This window comes from Mus caroli, unplaced genomic scaffold (assembly GCF_978045245.1).
Source record: "Mus caroli unplaced genomic scaffold, Mus_caroli_1 scaffold_11, whole genome shotgun sequence".
NCBI lineage: Eukaryota > Metazoa > Chordata > Mammalia > Rodentia > Muridae > Mus > Mus caroli.
The window spans coordinates 49044987-49063373 of NW_028227266.1; the positions used below are offsets into that span (position 1 = coordinate 49044987).

Sequence of the window (18387 nt, forward strand, 5' to 3'; positions counted from 1 at the left end):
TCACAATTTTCGGGGCCAGTCAAGCCTTAAGAGTAAAAGCCTCAACTTTGTGATGTGTACAGTCCTGGACTGTCTCTTAGATCCTCAGCCAGCGTCTCCTCCTCCCCCAGATAACCCAATAATGTGAGCTTTAAAGAGCGCCCTCCTCTTTTGGACAAGATTGCCAAGGCTTCGCACTCTTACCTCCGGGGAAATTCTCAGGTTTGCATTGATACATCTGCATAATGCGCTAATCTAGAACTGGGCCGAGAGGTACCGGTGGATACAGCTTGTGTGATTTAAAACCTCTCAATTTTTTTATTAGATATTAGGAAACCAGCTGGTTTTAAATCGTGTTCACTAATTATTCCCACGAAAAGTTGCCTAGAACGCAACTGTTATCACCTTAAAATATATAGCTGGTTAAATGGGCTGAGTTCCCTTGCCCCATGGAAAATTATGAAAACATTTAACGTTCCCTTCCAGTTCACAATCATGTGTGAGACGTTTCCCTGGAGATTTTGTCTGTATAGCAACTAACCATTTAATGACTTTATAGGTTGACAGGAGCTGAAATGGAGATCCTAAAGCGAGTTTTTGGAAAGGAAATGAACACGATTGCTGAGATTTTCATGGCGCTTTATTTTTTAGAGTGTTATAAACATGTCAGGCAAAGTCCAAAGATTTATAATCACAAGTCAATATAATGACCAAATCAGCTAAGGGATAATTTCTATTTTCCAATATATCTAAACATCACCAAAAATGTACCCCACACAAATTGATACATTGTATACTTAGCAGCTAAGGGCTAGCGGTTTTTTCCCCCCTAAATCACTAATAGTATGGTAAGAATATTTCCCTATGGCTCTGTCCTCACCAAAATGACGATTCACAGGAGGCTCAGTCGGAGGAATTTCAGTCTTTTTACCTGGCTGTGTGGTTAGTGATTGGTACTATTAGCAATCAGCTAACTACACTGCCTAGTAACTAGACTCATAGAAAAAAGCATGCAGTCTATAGCTGGTGCTCTCACTTTGGTTGTGACCAGCAAATCGTCAGCCAAGCTGTGGTTGACTCTAGTCGCTGCCTTGGTGATAGCTTTCTCAGAAGTGGAAATCAGGCAGTGAATCACAGCAGCAGCAGGAACTGTTCTTGGGGGTTGGGGGTGGGCTCTTCCTGGCTTTTTTTTTTTTTTTAAATGTTAAGACCGGTGTATACCGATTCTCTTTACACATCACTGAACCGTTTTTTGCTCTGGCTCGTACACACAGGTAGCCGAACGGTCCCTAAAGGAGGCCGCCGGTCTCCGAGGATTACTTGCACTTAGACCTCGTGCTCCCGGCCCTTCGCTGACGCATCCTGGCTCCGGCCTCCGCTTTCTGCGGAGTCAGTGGGGCTGCAGCGCTGGCTTCTCCTCCCGCGGGCGGCGGGTGATGCTGTGCCTTGTTTTGATGGCAGTGGAGTTAGTGATTGTCAGCACCGCACTACAATCAGCTAATTACACTGCCTACAAACCGAGCACCGGGCGCCCGCCACTGCAGCTCCCGAGGGTCGGGCCCCTCGCCCCCTTTCGCCACGGTCGACAGGCGAGGGCGGCGGAGCGAGAGGTGCCTCAGGCTCCCGGGGCCCCTCCACACCCAGCAGGGCCGCGCGCGACCCCAGGTGACCCCCCCAGGCGCTGAGGCCCCCTGTCCCCGCCGTCCCCCGCCCCCGAGACCCTCCCACTCAGCCCGGACCCCAAGGCATCCGGCCCGAGTCCTTCTTCCCGCAAGCCGGGTCTGACCCGCCTCCGACAACTTCTTCACGGCTTCCAGACCCAAGTCTAGAGCCGGTTCTGTCCAGCCCGCGCGCCCCGCAGCTCCTACTGGCCGAGTGACCGTGGCTCTGCGACCAACCGCCCTTGGAACCCCGAGGCCGAGGGGGCGGGGCGAGTGGGGGAGGGGCGGCAGAAGCTACCAGAAGGGGCAATGGGAGGGCTCCTGCAGAGCCTCCTGGGAAGGGGCCTGGGAGATGGAGAGACAGATTCTTGAGAAGTTTATCTTCATAGTGTAGTTACTGCTACATTGAAGAAAGAAGCGCAGAGACCTACATCCATCTCTCCTTCCCTATTGCCCAAGAAGCCCCACGCCTCCTCACTGTTCATATGCCCATTCTCAGAAACCGCTTCCCAGGCGTCTCATCTGGAGCCTTCCTGCCTGGGCACTCATACCTGCAGGATTGCCCTTGCCTGTACCCAAGTTCTTTCTTAGGACTACTTCTTACAGGGCCATACAGTGAAGTGTGGGCCGCTCTTCTGGTCAAACATTGAACCAACACCCTTGTTGGTAGGTCAAAGTTGTGGCCCTTATAAGATCAAAGTCACAGTTTTGATGATCTCCCCGTGAGCCTTGAGGACATATATTCTCACTTTGGGCTCCTGTTTTATTTAAATGTTACAAATCCAGCACCTAACAGGCGTTTGTTTTACTACCCATCCGACAGTCTAGGTGGTAACAAAGTGTGAACACATTATTTATTACTCCAGACAGTATAAAGTTGCTAAACGGATAGATTTTCCTAATAGAAAGAAACAGGGGTGGGGGTGGGAGGTGTGCCAACAAGAGCTGACAAACACCATCATGGAGGAGGTGAGAGTTCAGGTAGGTCCTTGAAGCAAGGGTACATTTGGACATTAAGAATGAGGTCTGTGGAAGCCCGAGAAGTAATGTCTTCTTATCAGTTACATTCCCCTTGTCTTTGCTATTTTATATCTGATAACGGGGTGTGTGTTTGCGCATATTGGGAATAGGAGGGGCTGAGAGGACAGCATTTCTGCGCCATCTTCACTAGTATTTCTTTCCTTTAGTCTTTCCTCTCCTTTCCTTTAATTAATTGAGCCCAGAGAGGATATACAGTATTCTCTGATTGTAAACTTTGTGGAATTCAGTAGGAAGTAGCCGTCCCAGACTGGGGTCTTCCTGTATGCTGTATGATACCCATTTGTATTGATCCAACAGTCTTGCAGTCTACAAAGGGACATTTCTTAGCTATACACTGATACCTGTAAGCCCAGCAAATGGTCTTGTAGATGCCACTAATTACATGAATACATGCCAGTCATCAGGAACATTCAACACAAATTACAAGTGGAAACCATTAAAACCCAAGAACTTCCCAAGAATAAACTTGTGTATATTTTAACATTATCTTTGAAAGTAAAAGACAATGTTTTTTCCTTCAGAGTCATTGTTTTATGAAGGCTTAAGTGAAAGGAAAGTGAAGTAGAAAATGCCAGATAATTATAAAATTAACTTATGAGAGACATTTGTAAATAACTATCTTGTATTCAGTCTTCTTGTATTTGAGAAAAGTATAATGTATCCTACAAAAAGTCATTTAAACGTTCAAATATCAATCAAAGTAGTAGAAATAGCCTCCATCCCATAAACACTAGGAAGAGTTACAAGTTTTAGGAGGACATCATTAAAAAATCATTTATTTTGCATTTTGCTCAATTTCACTCCATGCGTCATTCTTCTACCCAGCTTAGGGATTTTCTCTATTAGTAGCATCTTAAATATCTTACCTGAATTTTATTGCTGCCATCCAAAGCTATCATTGCATAAGCTGTCTTGAAATTTAGACTAAATTTTTTTCTTCAATGATAAAAAGTAAAATGATGAAAAAAAAATGTGTGTGCCTAGTTCTGTTAGAAAGCAACAGTAGAAAAGAATGTCTGTTCTTAGGGTTGCTGTTGATCCTGCCCACAGTTACTAGAGAAACTCCAAGGATCTTATTGCATCTGCTGGTCATGCCTAGGCATGTCTAGAGACCAGGGAGACTCATGTTTTAATCTAAGTAAGAATGCCTGTGGTGTGGTTAAAATGCCCAAACAGACCATTACATTTGGTTAGATAGATCCAGGAAGGCACCTTGAGGAGGAGTTGTTTACTGCTTTAATTTCTGGGGTTTTTTGATCTGGGAGATGGGGTTGAGGAGATGGGTTGATAGTATTGACCGGAAGGAAACCATGAAAAGTATCAAAAACAAGAACTTCCTGCGTGACTCTGACAAATTTATCTTGGCTTAATTTATGACTCCTGTAAAAAGGCCACCAAGAGACAACTTCCTCCTGTCAGTACACACAAGCACATCATCTGTACACGTCCTCTTTGTTTTTAGATAGGGACTCAATTAGCTCAGGCTGGCCTTGAGCTCTTGTTCTTCTTGATACAACCTCCCAATTGCAGGCTATTTCTGCAGCATTTGAAGGTTCTTGTTAGGGAGGAAAGAATGAAGGACACTAATTAGAAAGCAATGATCTTTAGCCATTTCTTTTAAAACATTTCAAAAATGCATACTTTCCTAGGAAATAAAACCATGTTTTTTTATGCAGACTATCAGATGTCAGATGACCATATTAATATTGACGATAGTATGCTTAGGAACTAGTTTATAAGTTGAAGCAAGGCTGAGTTGAAGTCAATTTAGCCCTTGAATAATTACAAATCAATGAATCTGTTTAATCATAGTGGGTTGTCGGCGGAGCCAGAATGAACTGCCAGCAGCTCTATACCTCTGGTTTCAACTCAATGAACTTTCATTAGGAAGAGTTCTCAATTAGCTTCTTGTTTCCATTTCTCAATTAACCAATAGTGTTGCTTTCAGTATCAAATGTTAATTTACTTTTTTAGGAACAATCTAACAAAAATAGCTTCCTAGTTAAGGTTGATGGAGCTCTTACTCCAGAAACAATTCTTGTCTGTTTCCCATCTCTAGGAAACAACAGTCTCCAGAGATGTGGTTTAATTGGAGGGATAGACAGTTTGTTTGTATAGATAATTAATATAGTTAAATTATGTTAATCATTAATGTTAATGCATCATAATATTAATATATAAATTATTATGTTAATGCATAAAATGTTTAGCTAATATATTTATATCACATAAAATATGTTGAATGTCTAAGTACTTAGATTGCTAAGTGCTTAAGAAATCTTGAATTCCAGTGCTGTTATTGTTAACATTTGGGGAAAACATAAGTAAAAAGCACCAAAATATGGGACAAAAACAGGGCTATATAGAAAAAAACAGCATTGACTGAATTATAGTAGGAGGTAGGCATGAGAGACTAGAAATGTTAGTGTAGGGAGTTTGAATATCATTCTGGCTCTCGGAGAGCCCCTGATGCCTACAGAGTGTAATGTTGTTTTATGGGGATTAAAGTATCATGGATTACAGACGGGGCTGAGCTTCAATGTAGGAGATGATTTTTAACAAATCTACATACAGAGTGATAGAGGAAATACAGAATAAGCGATTTTGTGAAAGAAAATGTTTAGGACTTGATGTCTGATTAACCATTTAACAAGATCAGCTGCCAACTCCCAGGGACAAGTTTGAGGAGCTGAGGGAAACACAGAATCAGAGGAGGTTTATAACGAGTTGAGTTTGGGTCTAAGCAAGGCTGGGTTTGGGCTATGGATGAACATCATAATGAAGGTAAGTATTTAAACTGGAATTCTGGAAAGAAGTCAGGATTAAGAAGAGAGATTAGCAGTTTTCTCAAACTGTGAAAATTAAGTCAAAGAGTTGAACAAAGTCCACGAAGGGCATGGTAGCTTATTCTTGCTTGTTATAGTTCATTCAGGAAGGAGGAAGTAAGTGACCAACAGTGGAATGCCCTCCTCTCCTTTTTAATCCTGGAAGGAACCCAGCTACATGTTAAGTAAGATGGTTTTCTCCAAGGTGTACGTAGACAGATGAACTTCCCTGGCTGTAGACTGGCTCCTGCCACTTTAAGCAGATCTCAAGTAGATTTCCTGGTTTGTAAAAGTAATTTTGGGGTTTCTGAGCAGCTAGCTGGTTGTCTGAGTGTGTTGCTGAAGAGTTCATTTTCCTTAAGAGGTCCTAGTAGGTATTCTTAAGTCTGTGAAGCCCAAAGAGGAAGCTACCTGTCAACTAATCTATTTACAAGCATGAAATCAGTATCTGCCTTTCTCAGAGGCGTCACTTTGTGCACAGTTATTCATTGCAGTTGTTTTTACTGTCCTCATTGAGCACTTAAGACTTCTTGATTCCTGTATCGAGCGTGCATATAGTTTAACAATTATACAACTCATTTCTTTATTTCCTCTAAACTCATAACGTGTATCTCAAGGATTTCGTTGTGTTTATATGTAGCTGAACTTATGTTGTCTTCTCCCCTCTTGGTCCGTCCAACAGCGTGTTTCAAGCTCAAGCCTATCTCCAGGAAAAATATCCCAAGGTGCCTTTAGAGCTCATCTTCTTTCTGTTTCTTCTTCTCTACTTTCTTTTGAACTCAATATACTCAGTTTATAGTTAGTATCTTCCATTAATAAACATATCAATCACCAATACTTTCCTTGCTTGATGAGGACAGCATCCAATGTTGTCACACATACAGACACATTTATTACATCAGTGCACACTGTGTGTGTAAACAGTTCTGCAAACTCCAATGTCACACATGCAGACACATTTATTACATCAGTGCACACTGTGTGTGTAAACAGTTCTGCAAACTCCAATGTCACACATGCAGACACATTTATTACATCAGTGCACACTGTGTGTGTAAACAGTTCTGCAAACTCCGAATTACTTTTACCTTAATGTCTTGGTTTTTCACTTACAACTTGGAAATTGTGTTTCAACAATTATTGGAGTTTTTTAAACTGCAGTTTGAATTTAATGAAATTGGGTTTACATAAAGAGTATAAAATACACTCATTGTTTTATGAAATAATGCTTCGTATTTTGTTACCAGAGACAAGCTTTCACTGAGAGTACGTTTTTTTCTAAAACATCTATATGCCCCATACTCTTATTAGGTGGGACATGCATTTGCAAATAAATACATGAGTCTAGAAATATAACTTGAAATTTAAGGAATGGATGTTAAAGAAATTAAATAGAAGCCAGATATGATGGCACGTGTCTTTCTTCTCAGTACTCAGGAGGTAGAGACAGACAGACCTCTGTGAGTTTCAGGCCAGCCTGGTCTACATAGTAAGTTGTAAGCCATTCAGGGCTATACAGTGAGACTCTGTCTCAAAAACTTAAGTAGGGCTGATTATAATCCTGTTCATCATTTCATAAATCCATCAAATTTAATGTTCAGTTTACATATTTTTGAAATTACTTTTCTGAAGTAAAATACCTGAATACACATATTTACTGGATGCACAATCTACCCAGGTGCCCATCAGTGGATAAACAGAAAATTAAAATATAGTATAGATACAGCTATAGTACTTAGCCATAAAGAATGAAATCATGGCATTTGAAGGGAAATGGATGGGAATATCATATTATGTGAAATAAGCTAGGCACAGAAAGACATATTGTAACTGAAAAAGAAAGACCTGAGAGAACAAGGCAGTTTATGAGGTGTGGGAAGGGTAAAACCCTTCAGTGAAACACACCGATTTGTTTAATATTCCTTAACAATTACAGTATAGTTCACAGCCCTGTCTTAAACTACTATAATCATAAATAAATTCATTTTATAAAGTTTAATTAAAATCAAGAAGAAACATGTAGAACCAAATCACATTTCACTTCTTAATAAAAGTTTTTTTTTTTTATTATTTTGATGTGTGTATGTGTGTGTGTGTAAGTGCCACGTGTGTGTGGGTGCTTCAGAAGGATAGATTGCATCCAGATCTCTTAGAGCTGGGGTTACAGGTGACTGTGAGCTGCCCAACAACATGGGTGCTGGGGACTGAACTTGGGTCCTCTGCAAGAGCATCAAGCACTCTTAACTACTGAGTCATGTTGCATTTGGGGGTTTGACTATACCTTGCCTTGTCAATCAGGTTGGACTCAGTATTTTAATGGAGAAATTGAGTTTTGGAAACCTCTTTGCACAAGGCCATTTTTGTGTTCTACTCACAGATAGAACATAAAGGAAAATGTATCTTTCTTAATCACAGGTACAACACAAAGGAAGATGTATCTTTCATTTTACCCCATTCTTTCTGATCATTGTCACTTAAATAGCCTGGAACCCCACTTCCCCCATGTCCTATGGCACCCTACCCAGGCTTAGCCCTCTTATCCAAACCCCAGAGGTCAGAACACCAAGATTACATGCTATGGATAAATCATCTGACATTAAAAAAAAAGAATTCCTTAAAAGACAGTATCTTAAGCAAGGGAATGGATGCCTTTTAATGGGAACTTTAGACATTACACATGAACAGCGAACAGATTTTATTTTTAAACTTTAAATTTTAGCATTTTCTAGCTAAGTGAGGTTAAAACTGGCCATACCTGCTGTCTCAGCACTTGGGAGGCAAAAGAAAAGAAGATTGCTGCAATTTGAGGCTAGCCTGATCTACATAGTAAGTACTGAACCAGTCAGGGCAACATAGGAAGCAATTTCAAATGAAAACAAACAAAAATCACAAAATCTGGCAACCAAACAATAAATCAATTGAGAGATTTTCTAGGGCTGGTCCATGTTGGATCTAAGTTCTTATATCTCTTCTTTATAAAATTATTTAAAATCACATTTATTTATATGTGTGGGCATAGGTAAACTATAGCACACGTGTCATGTGGAAGGAAGAGGAAATTATGGTAGATGATTCTCTACTTCTACCATGTGGGCCCTGGGCACTGAACTCAGGTTGTCAGGCTTGGGGACAGGTGACCTCACTTACTGAGCCACGTCCTTATCCTCCTCATATCCTTTCAATAGACTAGACATTTAGTTGTCACTGGAAATTCAATTTTAATCTTAACTAATCAGTATTTTGTTTTGTCCTGACTTTACTGAACTCTTTATTTCAATATTTTCTTGGTTACTAAGAACTTGGAGCCATTTTGTGAGTATCCCATTTTAGAAAACACCATACTTAAGCAATAGCTTGTGCGTGTGTTTGTTTTCCTTCTATAGATTACAGAAATTTTGAAAGCGAAGGTTGAGTCTTGTGTTTTGTTTGACCCACTCGACACACAGCAATGTCTAATGTTAGTGGGCGGCCAGTAGGAAACCAGGCAGTGTTAGGGAAGCAGAGGAGACAGACAGATGTCGTCCATTCGAGGGAGGAAACAGAGGTCGCGAGTTTGAAGTCGTAAGTAACTGAAGGAAGCATTGGGTAATGTTTACACTCAACTTGATTGTTCTTCCCTGAAATATAAGTACATTATTATTATATGATCCTATTCACACCTTCCAAGGCCTGTTTGGACCTGTTCAGAAAATAATGTTAGGGGAGGGTTCAAAACGTCAGCAGCGCCTGTGCCCCACCAACTCAATGTAGCCGAACAGCATGTCATCTGGGAAGGAGAAAGCAGAAAAGAGTTATTAAGCACATGGCATCACTAATTTAATAATGCAAACAGGAGGCACTTTCAAAGGAAAAGAGTGTGCTTGCTAATGTCTGTGTTGCTTTGGGTTGAGAAGCCAGCTCTATTTCAGCAAAGTGCAGTGAGTCTGAAGTTTTAGTCTTGCCATTTCTAACTAACGATTAAAAACACTGTTTGCAAATGTTAGCCTGATAAATGGCAAGAGACGATGAGAATGATTCCTGTGAATTAGTATACTCATCTCAAGGCATTGTTGGGTAATTAACTATGTAAAATCACATTTAGAATCTCCTTGACAGCCAGGTGATCGTGGGGTTAACGGCCTTTTCCTGCGCTACACATTACAGTGGGAGCATTGACAGTCTTGATGTTGAGGACTGGCATTTCTCCAATGTTATTCAAATGGCTGAGCACCTGGGAAAGTTGTTGCTGTTAGTGATACATGACATTCTGCTATTGGTCTCCATAGAATTTGAATTTCTGGAACTTTGGACAAAAAGTGACCCACTTTGCTGCGTTGAGTTGGTGTTTACAGATATTAACAGCCATAGGGGTATAGAAGCATTAAACTTATTTTTACCTATTTGAAAAGGGGGAACACACTGTATCAAATATGAAAGATCTTATCTACATGGGTAGTTTTTGTAGAAGCGAATGAAGTAATTTCTAAATTAAATAAAAGTGCTAATGTGAAGGTTTTACTTATTTTCAGTTCAATCACATTGCCAGGGGATAGGAGGCAGTCTTCGGTGTTTTTAAGGTGATTCCAAAGCATAGCAGTTTGGGATCCTCTGCCAAGAGTGAAGAATGAGAACTATATCGTGCATGACTGAAATAAACAAGCCCCAGTTTCACCTTTGCTTTGTTTGCATTATGTACTGGACATGGTCGACATATCAATACTGAACTAACCTTGATTTGATCTTAGGTAGACATTCTTAGACGACCAGGTACTCAGCCATCTATCTCAGGGGTCCCTGTGTAGCTTAGTGGTTTCTGTCTATCTCACTGGTCCTTCTACCATTTACATCTTCACACCTCTTGTGCATCAAGTATATTTTAACATGTAGGACAATCCCTAACATCTGTGTTATATCTTAATCCACCACTGCTAAGTTTGACACTCATGTCACTCCAACATGTCTGGAGCTTTCCAGATCCATATTCTATTACCTCTAGTCATGAGGTATTTACTCCAGCCAGGATGTGAGTATACAGACTCACATTTCACTTTATACTCTGCTTCTTTCAGAACATGCCTAGTACCAAATGTCTGTGGCTGAGTCCTGTAAGAACCGACTCTGAGTTGGGAGTTGTAGGTGGGAAGCTTTAGGGAAGTGAAAACTATGGGGTTGGGTAGACAGAGACTCCATCAGTGACCAAGTGGCATCAGGGGCCCTGTCCTGTCTTCTGGGGAAACCATAGAGACACAACTCTGGCCCTTCAGAGTTGCCAATTGAACCAAAGGGGTCAGCTTTCATACACACCGAAGCGAGCAGGCAGCTTAGGCTGTGCACCAGCGATCCTGACCCTAAGCAGGGCAAAGCTCTCAAGTCTCACTGAACAGATTGTTATATGTTGTGAAAGCTGGGATTACTTAGAACAAGAGGGCCATGACTGGTTAAAATTCCTTTTTTTTAAATGATACTACCACTTTCTTAGCAGATTAAGAACACCTTGATGGATTTGAAAAATAACTGGTGAGATCTTCATTTTACTGCCAACTCTTTCCACTGTATATGACTGGATCCATTGCTTGAAGAGAAAGAAACAGCAATTGCAGGAGGTAACGCCCAAGGCTTTGTCTAAGCCTTTGCTGGGTCTTATTCTGTTCACCTGGGATCTGGAAAGGCACAGGTGGTATTCTTTTTTTTTTATTCTTTTATTTTTTAATTTTTAATTTTTTAAATTTTTTTCGAGACAGGGTTTCTCTGTGTATTCCTGACTGTCCTGGAACTCACTCTGTAGACCAGGCTGGCCTTGAACTCAGAAATCCGCCTGCCTCTGCCTCCCAAGTGCTAGGATTAAAGGCGTGCGCCACCACGCCCGTCTACAGGTGGTATTCTTATTAACTTCACAAATGACAGAAAGTCAAAAGAGAGAATCAATTAAAAAACAAAATCTTGATTCACTGTAGCAGTAATCCAAGTTTAACATGTGCACAGGAAATATGGCTTATTGGTTGAGTACTTATCGAGCATGCGCTAGGCTCTGCACTTCAGATCAGTCAGTTAACCAACACAGCGACATGTGATAGTATAGCTGCAATATGAAGTTTTCTGTTCTAACTAGCTGATGCAGCATTTAAAAGGACAGAGTAAAATAAGCATAAAATCATTTGTAGTAGTTATTAAGACAGGCAGCCACTCTGAGCATTTTATGCCAGGTGGTTGTCTGTGTAATACTGTGCACACAGATCCCTATAAACATAGTCAAGTTGCTAGCAGAAGCAATAATATCTAACATTTATAGAGTAGTTACTGAGTCCCAGGTGTTGCTCTAAGCATTTCATACTTAATTCTCATAATAGGCCCCCGAAGTGGGCACTGTCATTTTCTCCTTTGTGTACACGAGGCAATGGAGGGTCAGAGTGGTAGACTCACCGGCTAAAGTCAAGCCCTGGAGGACCAGGATTCAAACCCACAATACTGATTTTATATCTGCTTTGTATCTTCTTTTTAACTGTTCCTCTGTACGGCCGTTCTGCAGGCTTCTGGTCAGGTATATTAATTATCTACTGTAATCTTGAACAACCCCGTGAAATTGTGTTTAAACCTCACACTCACTGATAGGAAACTGAAAATTATGAAGATTTGAAACCAGTTGTCAAGATTTTGAGGATAATGAGGGGTTTACTTCTCTCTCTCTCTCTCTCTCTCTCTCTCTCTCTTTCTCTCTCTCTCCTTCCCTCCTTCCCTCCTCTCCCTCTCCCCCTCTCTTTCTTTTCTTTCTTTCTTCTTTCTTTCTTTCTCTCATTTTATTATTGAGGTAAAGTCTTTGCTAAAACTCATAGGCCAGCTGCTTTCTGAACTCAAGGTCCTCCACTCCCAGCCTTCTTGAGAGCTGCAGCTTCAGGTGTGTGTCCCACTCCCTATACTCAGATAACAGATTGTGGGCAGGTAAATTGCAAATTCACAACCCATCAATGTTCTACTGGAGGAGAAAGTCTCGACAAAACTAGTGGCATCTCTGACAAAAGAGGACTTGCAGACGCAGTATGAGGGAGTAGTGTGGTATTGGAGGCAAACAGGAGAAGGCCACCTGCTGCTGCATCCAAGGACAGTGTTCAGGGCAAGTCAGGCAGCTGTCCCATTCTGGTCCTTACCAGTTGACACACCAGGAGCATTGTGAGCAAATCCTTAGCAGAGGATTCGAGCCTGTCACACAGTGTGATGCGCACCCATATGCGAGCTTGCCACACTCCACTTCCTGAGCAATACATCCACGGGAAGATACAGAACATCAGATAGCTCACAGTCAGAATATCCCCTTGTGGTAGAGGGTTACTTGCAATCTGTATAGTTCCAGTGTTGAAGATTAGGTTGCATAGGCACAACATCAAAGTGATGGATTTGTCTCCTTATAAGGTCTGGCTGTTATTTGGAGTTTTTGGGATATGAAATAGGTTTTCTGGTTAGAGAGTCAGTTTTTTTTCACTGTTGAAGAAACTGACCAGCAATTGTGGGCTACACACACAGACACACACTCACACTCCTGTGAAATTGGATATGAAGAATCATCTGGAGGAACTGGTTAAATATTGAGTAGTAGGCCATACCTTGCCTTTAGAAGACCACTTAAGTAGATCTGAGACTAATGTCTAGGGATCTGATTTCCTAACAAGCAGATCAGTAAGCTCTAACTTACTCCTTAGGAATGATTGAGAATCAACTTGTCTACTCATCCTACAAATGAACATTTGATTAAAAAAAATTAACAAAAACCAGTATGTACTCAACATAAGGATGGGTAACAAAATATTGGCTTAGGTTTTTTTTTAAAATCCAATAATAAATTCTTTACTATGTTGGCAAAGATGACATTATTGGAAAGTGTAATATATAGAAAGGGAGAAGAGTAGAGTTTTGCTATTTGTCATAAGTTGTCACATATTATTAGCAAAACAGAAAAAATAAATTCATTTTAGAAATATTTAAACACTTTAGAGAACAGTTTAAAATTGCCCTGGGGGAGTCAGATGAGTCCTTGGAAAAGCTGTGTGATTATTCTAGTGGATAGCACCTGTGTGGGGTGAGCAGCCAATCGGCCTTAACAGGCAGGCATATATGGAGTAGCCCCTAACCTCACCAAACGGGTATGGGTCAGAGTTGGCAGCAAGTAGTGTAGCTGGCTCTCTAACTTTGGGCCACTTTTTGTAGAGACCAGAGAAATCTTGCTAGCAAGTGTAATGTGTTTTTATTAATCTTTTACTGTGCAGTTTTGTAAGCCATATTTTCCAACGGCGGTCCTCTGAAGCCTGAAGCCTGAATATTTGACTCTATGTAAGTATGTTCTTTTTTTTTTTTTTTTGGTTTTTCGAGACAGGGTTTCTCTGTGTAGCCCTGACTGTCCTGGAACTCACTGTATGTTCTTAAAAGGTGGCTGCTAGCATGCTCCATTCTCCAGGCTGGTAGCTTGCTACTTCTGTAGCATCTTAATTGCTAAAGTGCTTTAAATTTTAGAAACATTGTTTCTCTTTTAGAAAAGCATGAAAAGAGGGAGGCTGAAGGTGTAGTTTGTTGTATTGATATTCTTAGTTCACTGGGGACTTTTTCCTACCTCAAAAAACGATTTAAGTTTAAGGCATATAAAATCTCCATCTAGTAGTTAACTATTGCTGCTAACTTAAGCCGTGGCTCCTCTGTGACCCTGTCTTGCTTTCTTCCCGTGGCTTCAGGTCTCTACACAGCCTGCTTTGGAATCATGAGAGACGAAATTGCAACAGCGGTTTTTTTTGTCACAAGATTGGTGAAAAAGCATAAGAAACTGAGTGCTCAACAGATAGAAACCTTTGCACTAAAGCTGATGACCGTCTTGTTTGAAAAGTACAGAGGTCACTGGCACCCTGACTGCCCTTCCAAGGGGCAGGCTTTTAGGTGAGAGCTCACATGACCAGAGGAGAGGGGAACTCAGTCACCAGTAGCATCTGCAGGGAGCACGGCAACTTGTGTTTTCTGTCTCCAAGTAAGGGGCCTTTGCTGGGCTTCTGTTAATTTGTTTGAACATGGCTTTAAGAGGAGGTGTGACAGATGATGTATAGGGAACGCTGCAGATCTGTGTAACTAGGTGCATTAGAGAGTTTCTCCTTTGTTTGCCAAAAAAGACAGACTGTGAATGTCTGGTGACCTAACAATGTGATCTAATGTCACGCCACCCATCCTGAGCCACTGTAGCAAAAAGCTAAATGAAGTTTTACTTTCATTTGCAAGCATGCAGGATAGAGGAGGATAAGAAGGTGTGGGTAGGGCAAGAGCTGTACCCCAGGATGTGTGATTTCCTGCTGAAATATTCACCAACATGCCTTGCTTGCTTTATATCCTCCTCAGGTGTATCAGGATAAACAACAATGAGAATAAAGACCCTGTTTTAGAAAGGGCTTGTGCTGAGAGTAATGTGAATTTTTTTCATCTGGGACTTCCAAAGGAGATGACCATATGGGTCGATCCCTATGAGGTGTGCTGTAGGTGAGTACTTTCGTGGTTGTATGCTTGGTGTTCCCAGAAACCTTAGGTGGTTTAGCCAGTTCTGTGTTCCTTTATGAAAGATGATGCCCAAAGCATTGGCTTAGCAACAAGGACACTGTTTGATCATGGTTTGAGATGTAAACTTTTACTAACCAACACACATTTCCATTAGGGATGGTTGACTTGGCAAGCACAAAGGCGCCGCAGTGTATTTTCAGTATGACTGGGGTCATTGCAGCCTATTGCATACTGCAGATTTACAGTTTTAAACACTGTAGGAAGCGTCTGGAAGTCAGAAGGATCATCTGACACAGTGGACAATTCAGTCCATTAATTGACCCAAAAGAAACAAAAAGTAATTTTTGTTGTTGTTCTTTCTGACCAATTAAAGGATATGGTGACAGGCTATGCTTCCTGACTATACACCATCACAGGAGCTTCAGGTTATAATATCATTCAGCATGCTTCCTTAAAAAGCTAGGGCCTTTAAAATAGAGATCAAATTTGTGAGGAGTTGAATCGCTAATGAATATTTTCTTTTCCTACATAGGTATGGTGAGAAAAAGCATCCCTTTACAATTGCTTCTTTTAAAGGTAGATGGGAGAACTGGGAGTTGGCTCAGCACGTCAGCTGTGCAGTTAACAGAGCCACTGGAGACTGCTCCTCTGGCACATCTTCTGATGAAGAAAGCTGCGGCAGGGAGGCCCAGGTCATCCCCAAAGTGAACAACCCAAAGAGCGTCTACCAGGTTGTGTGCAGCATCGTGTGCGGCATTGTGTGCAGTGTGCCTTCTCTATTCTAGAACATTCTAGAAGGAGCAGAAACGGGGAGATGGTAAAGATAAGTCCTCTTCCTGACGTCAGTATTTGGGCAGAATCTTTTCTGTCTCCCTACCCCTTGACTATTTTCACCACGTGGCTGAGTTCTTGAGTGTGATGTGATCTTTTGTTGCCCTGTTTATTCACAGAGCACTTGAAAGCACCTGGGTTTGCTTCTACATTAACTTCAGGTTCAATTGTATTATTTAGTGGTTTTTTTTTTTTTTTTTAAGTTTGAGACTCCCTAACTAGCCCAGGCGGGCCTGCAATTTATGATCCTCCTGTCTCTTACCTGCTTGAGTTCTGGATTAAATGTGTATGCATCCTCACTCAGTTTAGTAGATTTTTTTTTAAAATCAAAATGAACTAGCATGATAGATGCCTACTTAGATGCTGAGCCCAGTTCTCAGTCCCATCTGGTTCCCTTTTCTTTTTGAGAGATAGTCTCACTAATTTCCCCAAGAAAGCCATAAACTTTTAATCCTCCCTCTGCTTTCCAAATAGCTTACATTAAAGGCATTCCTAGAACACAGCTTAAATGTTTTTAGTTTCATTTAAGAATTTATTGTAGGTGCTGGAGAAGTGGCTGAGCAGTTCAGGGAACAAACTGCTCTTTCAGAGGACCCAAGCTCCTCCCAGTACCCACGTTTGTGGCTTATAACCAACTATAACTCCAGTCATGGGGGATCTGACACCCTCTTCTGGCTTCTGCTGGCTTCAATGGGCACCAGGCATGCACATGGTATAGATACATACTCAGGCAAAACATCCAAACACATAAACGAAAAAAATCACCTAGTTAAAGATTAAAAATTAATGATGATCCTCAAGGCATGTAAAATGCTAGAAATCTCCTGTCGGTGACTGTTTACTTTGATCTCTTAGTTTGTAATCCCTGTGGCTTTCAAAGGCCTTTAACTTCTGAGAAATGGGCTTATAGTCTCAAGAACTACCTATTAGTCCAGTGACCTTCCTAAATTGTTTTTCTTTTTTTTCCTTCCCAGGTTGAAAATTTCAAACAGTCATTGCAGCCGTGGTTCTGCCTCCCCCGTAGAAAGCATTTGGCAGATGGTCGTGGGTTCCTCCCGGGGGCTGCTTACCACCCAGTGCCCAAGAGCTCTAAGTGGTGCCGACCTGCTTCTCGCAGGGTGGACAGATATCACTGGGTCAACGCACAACTGTTCAGTGGTCAGACAGCACCAGGAGAGCCTGGAGAAGAGGCCTTGTCTTCCCTAAAGCAAAAATGAGGCTAAAGCCAAGAAATGACCCCAGTAGAAAAAAATGCCTGCTTCAGGAATGTGAGCACAGAAGGCCGTCCTTGCACACAGACCAGCACTTGACTTTTAGCTACTTTTAATTCTTATTTAACTTTATGTAAAATTTTATGAACACTAGTGAATATAGGTGCCTAGTAAAGTGATAGAACGGAGATGTTGCCGGTGATAAAATAAAATGAATTATAGGAAGGAAGACTTGAAATAAATACTCTTGTGTTTTTAACAAACTTCTAGTTCAGTTTGTTGCAAGAAAGTTTTAAGTCTTGTTTTAATCATTGTTTTGAAAGTAGGTTTTCAACTAAGGAAGATTGAGCCTGACAAAATCCCCTCTGGACTTGTCTTTTTCTTTTTTTTTCCTGTAACCAGTCTATTTTATAAATCTGTTAAAAGCTTGGTGGAAATTTTAAAGATTAATCCCCTTTTTATATCACAACTGAAAGTTAATAGATTTACCGATATGATCTATTTTATAAAAGTGGTACTTGCTTCTAATAAAAGTATTCAAACTAAGCCAAGAAATACAATACCGAAAGAAATATGAATTCCTATTAGCAAGCCTCATGTGACCACTAGTAACACTAAATGGTGGCCAGATTTAAGGTTGCAGATTTAAGAATGCATATAAACATTCTTATTGCATATAAACAGATTTAAGAATGGGGACATGCGTAGCCGGGCGTGGTGGCGCACGCCTTTAATCCCTGAACTCTGGGGGCAGAGGCAGGCAGATTTCTGAGTTCGAGGCCAGCCTGGTCTACAAAGTAAGTTCCAGGACAGCCAGGGCTACACAGAGAAACCCTTTCTCCAAAACAAAAACAAAAAAAATGGGTATACAGGGCTTCCAGATGTCTCAGCAGGTAGAGGGACTTGGCCTCAAGCCTATCACCTGAGTTCAAGTCTCAGGACACACATGGTGGAAGGGGAGAACTGACTCCCGAATTTGTCTTCTGATCTCCACATCATACCAGGGCAGCTGCATGCCCTTGCCCAAACATGTAGATGTGTGTGGGAGTGTGTGTGTGTATGTGTACATGTGTATGCACATGTGCCTGAGTGTACACTTGCTTGTGTACACAGGCCCAGGGTCTGTGCTGGGTGTCCCTTCATTGCTCTTCTCATTTTCTGAGACCAGATCTCTCCCTGAACGTGTGCTTGCTGATTGACTAGACTGGCTGCTTTGCAAACCTCTTGTTTCCACCTCCCCAGCGCTGGGCTCAGGTGGTACTGCCTGACTTTTTAGGTCCTGCTGGGAATCTGAACTCACGTCATGTTTTCACAACAAACACTGTAGTCATACCCATTTCC

General features: G+C 41.3%; 1 protein-coding gene across 4 annotated transcripts; it reads left to right on the top strand.

Moving 5' to 3' along the window:
- The first annotated feature begins 23 nt into the window (after positions 1-23).
- On the top strand, positions 24-17267 carry Btg4 (BTG anti-proliferation factor 4). 4 transcript variants are annotated; one of them, XM_021172227.3, is made up of 7 exons: positions 24-201; positions 10968-11088; positions 13741-13804; positions 14200-14398; positions 14849-14986; positions 15537-15735; positions 16810-17267. In XM_021172227.3, exons 4-7 carry the CDS (start codon positions 14226-14228, stop codon positions 17050-17052), a joined length of 753 nt encoding a protein of 250 aa, XP_021027886.1. In that variant the 5' UTR covers positions 24-201; positions 10968-11088; positions 13741-13804; positions 14200-14225; the 3' UTR covers positions 17053-17267. The 4 variants fall into 4 exon arrangements, with proteins under 4 accessions (XP_021027886.1, XP_021027885.1, XP_021027887.1 ...); XM_021172226.3 differs by lacking the exon at positions 24-201 and adding an exon at positions 1946-2306; XM_021172228.3 differs by lacking the exon at positions 24-201 and adding an exon at positions 2516-2621.
- Positions 17268-18387: the final 1120 nt, after the last annotated feature.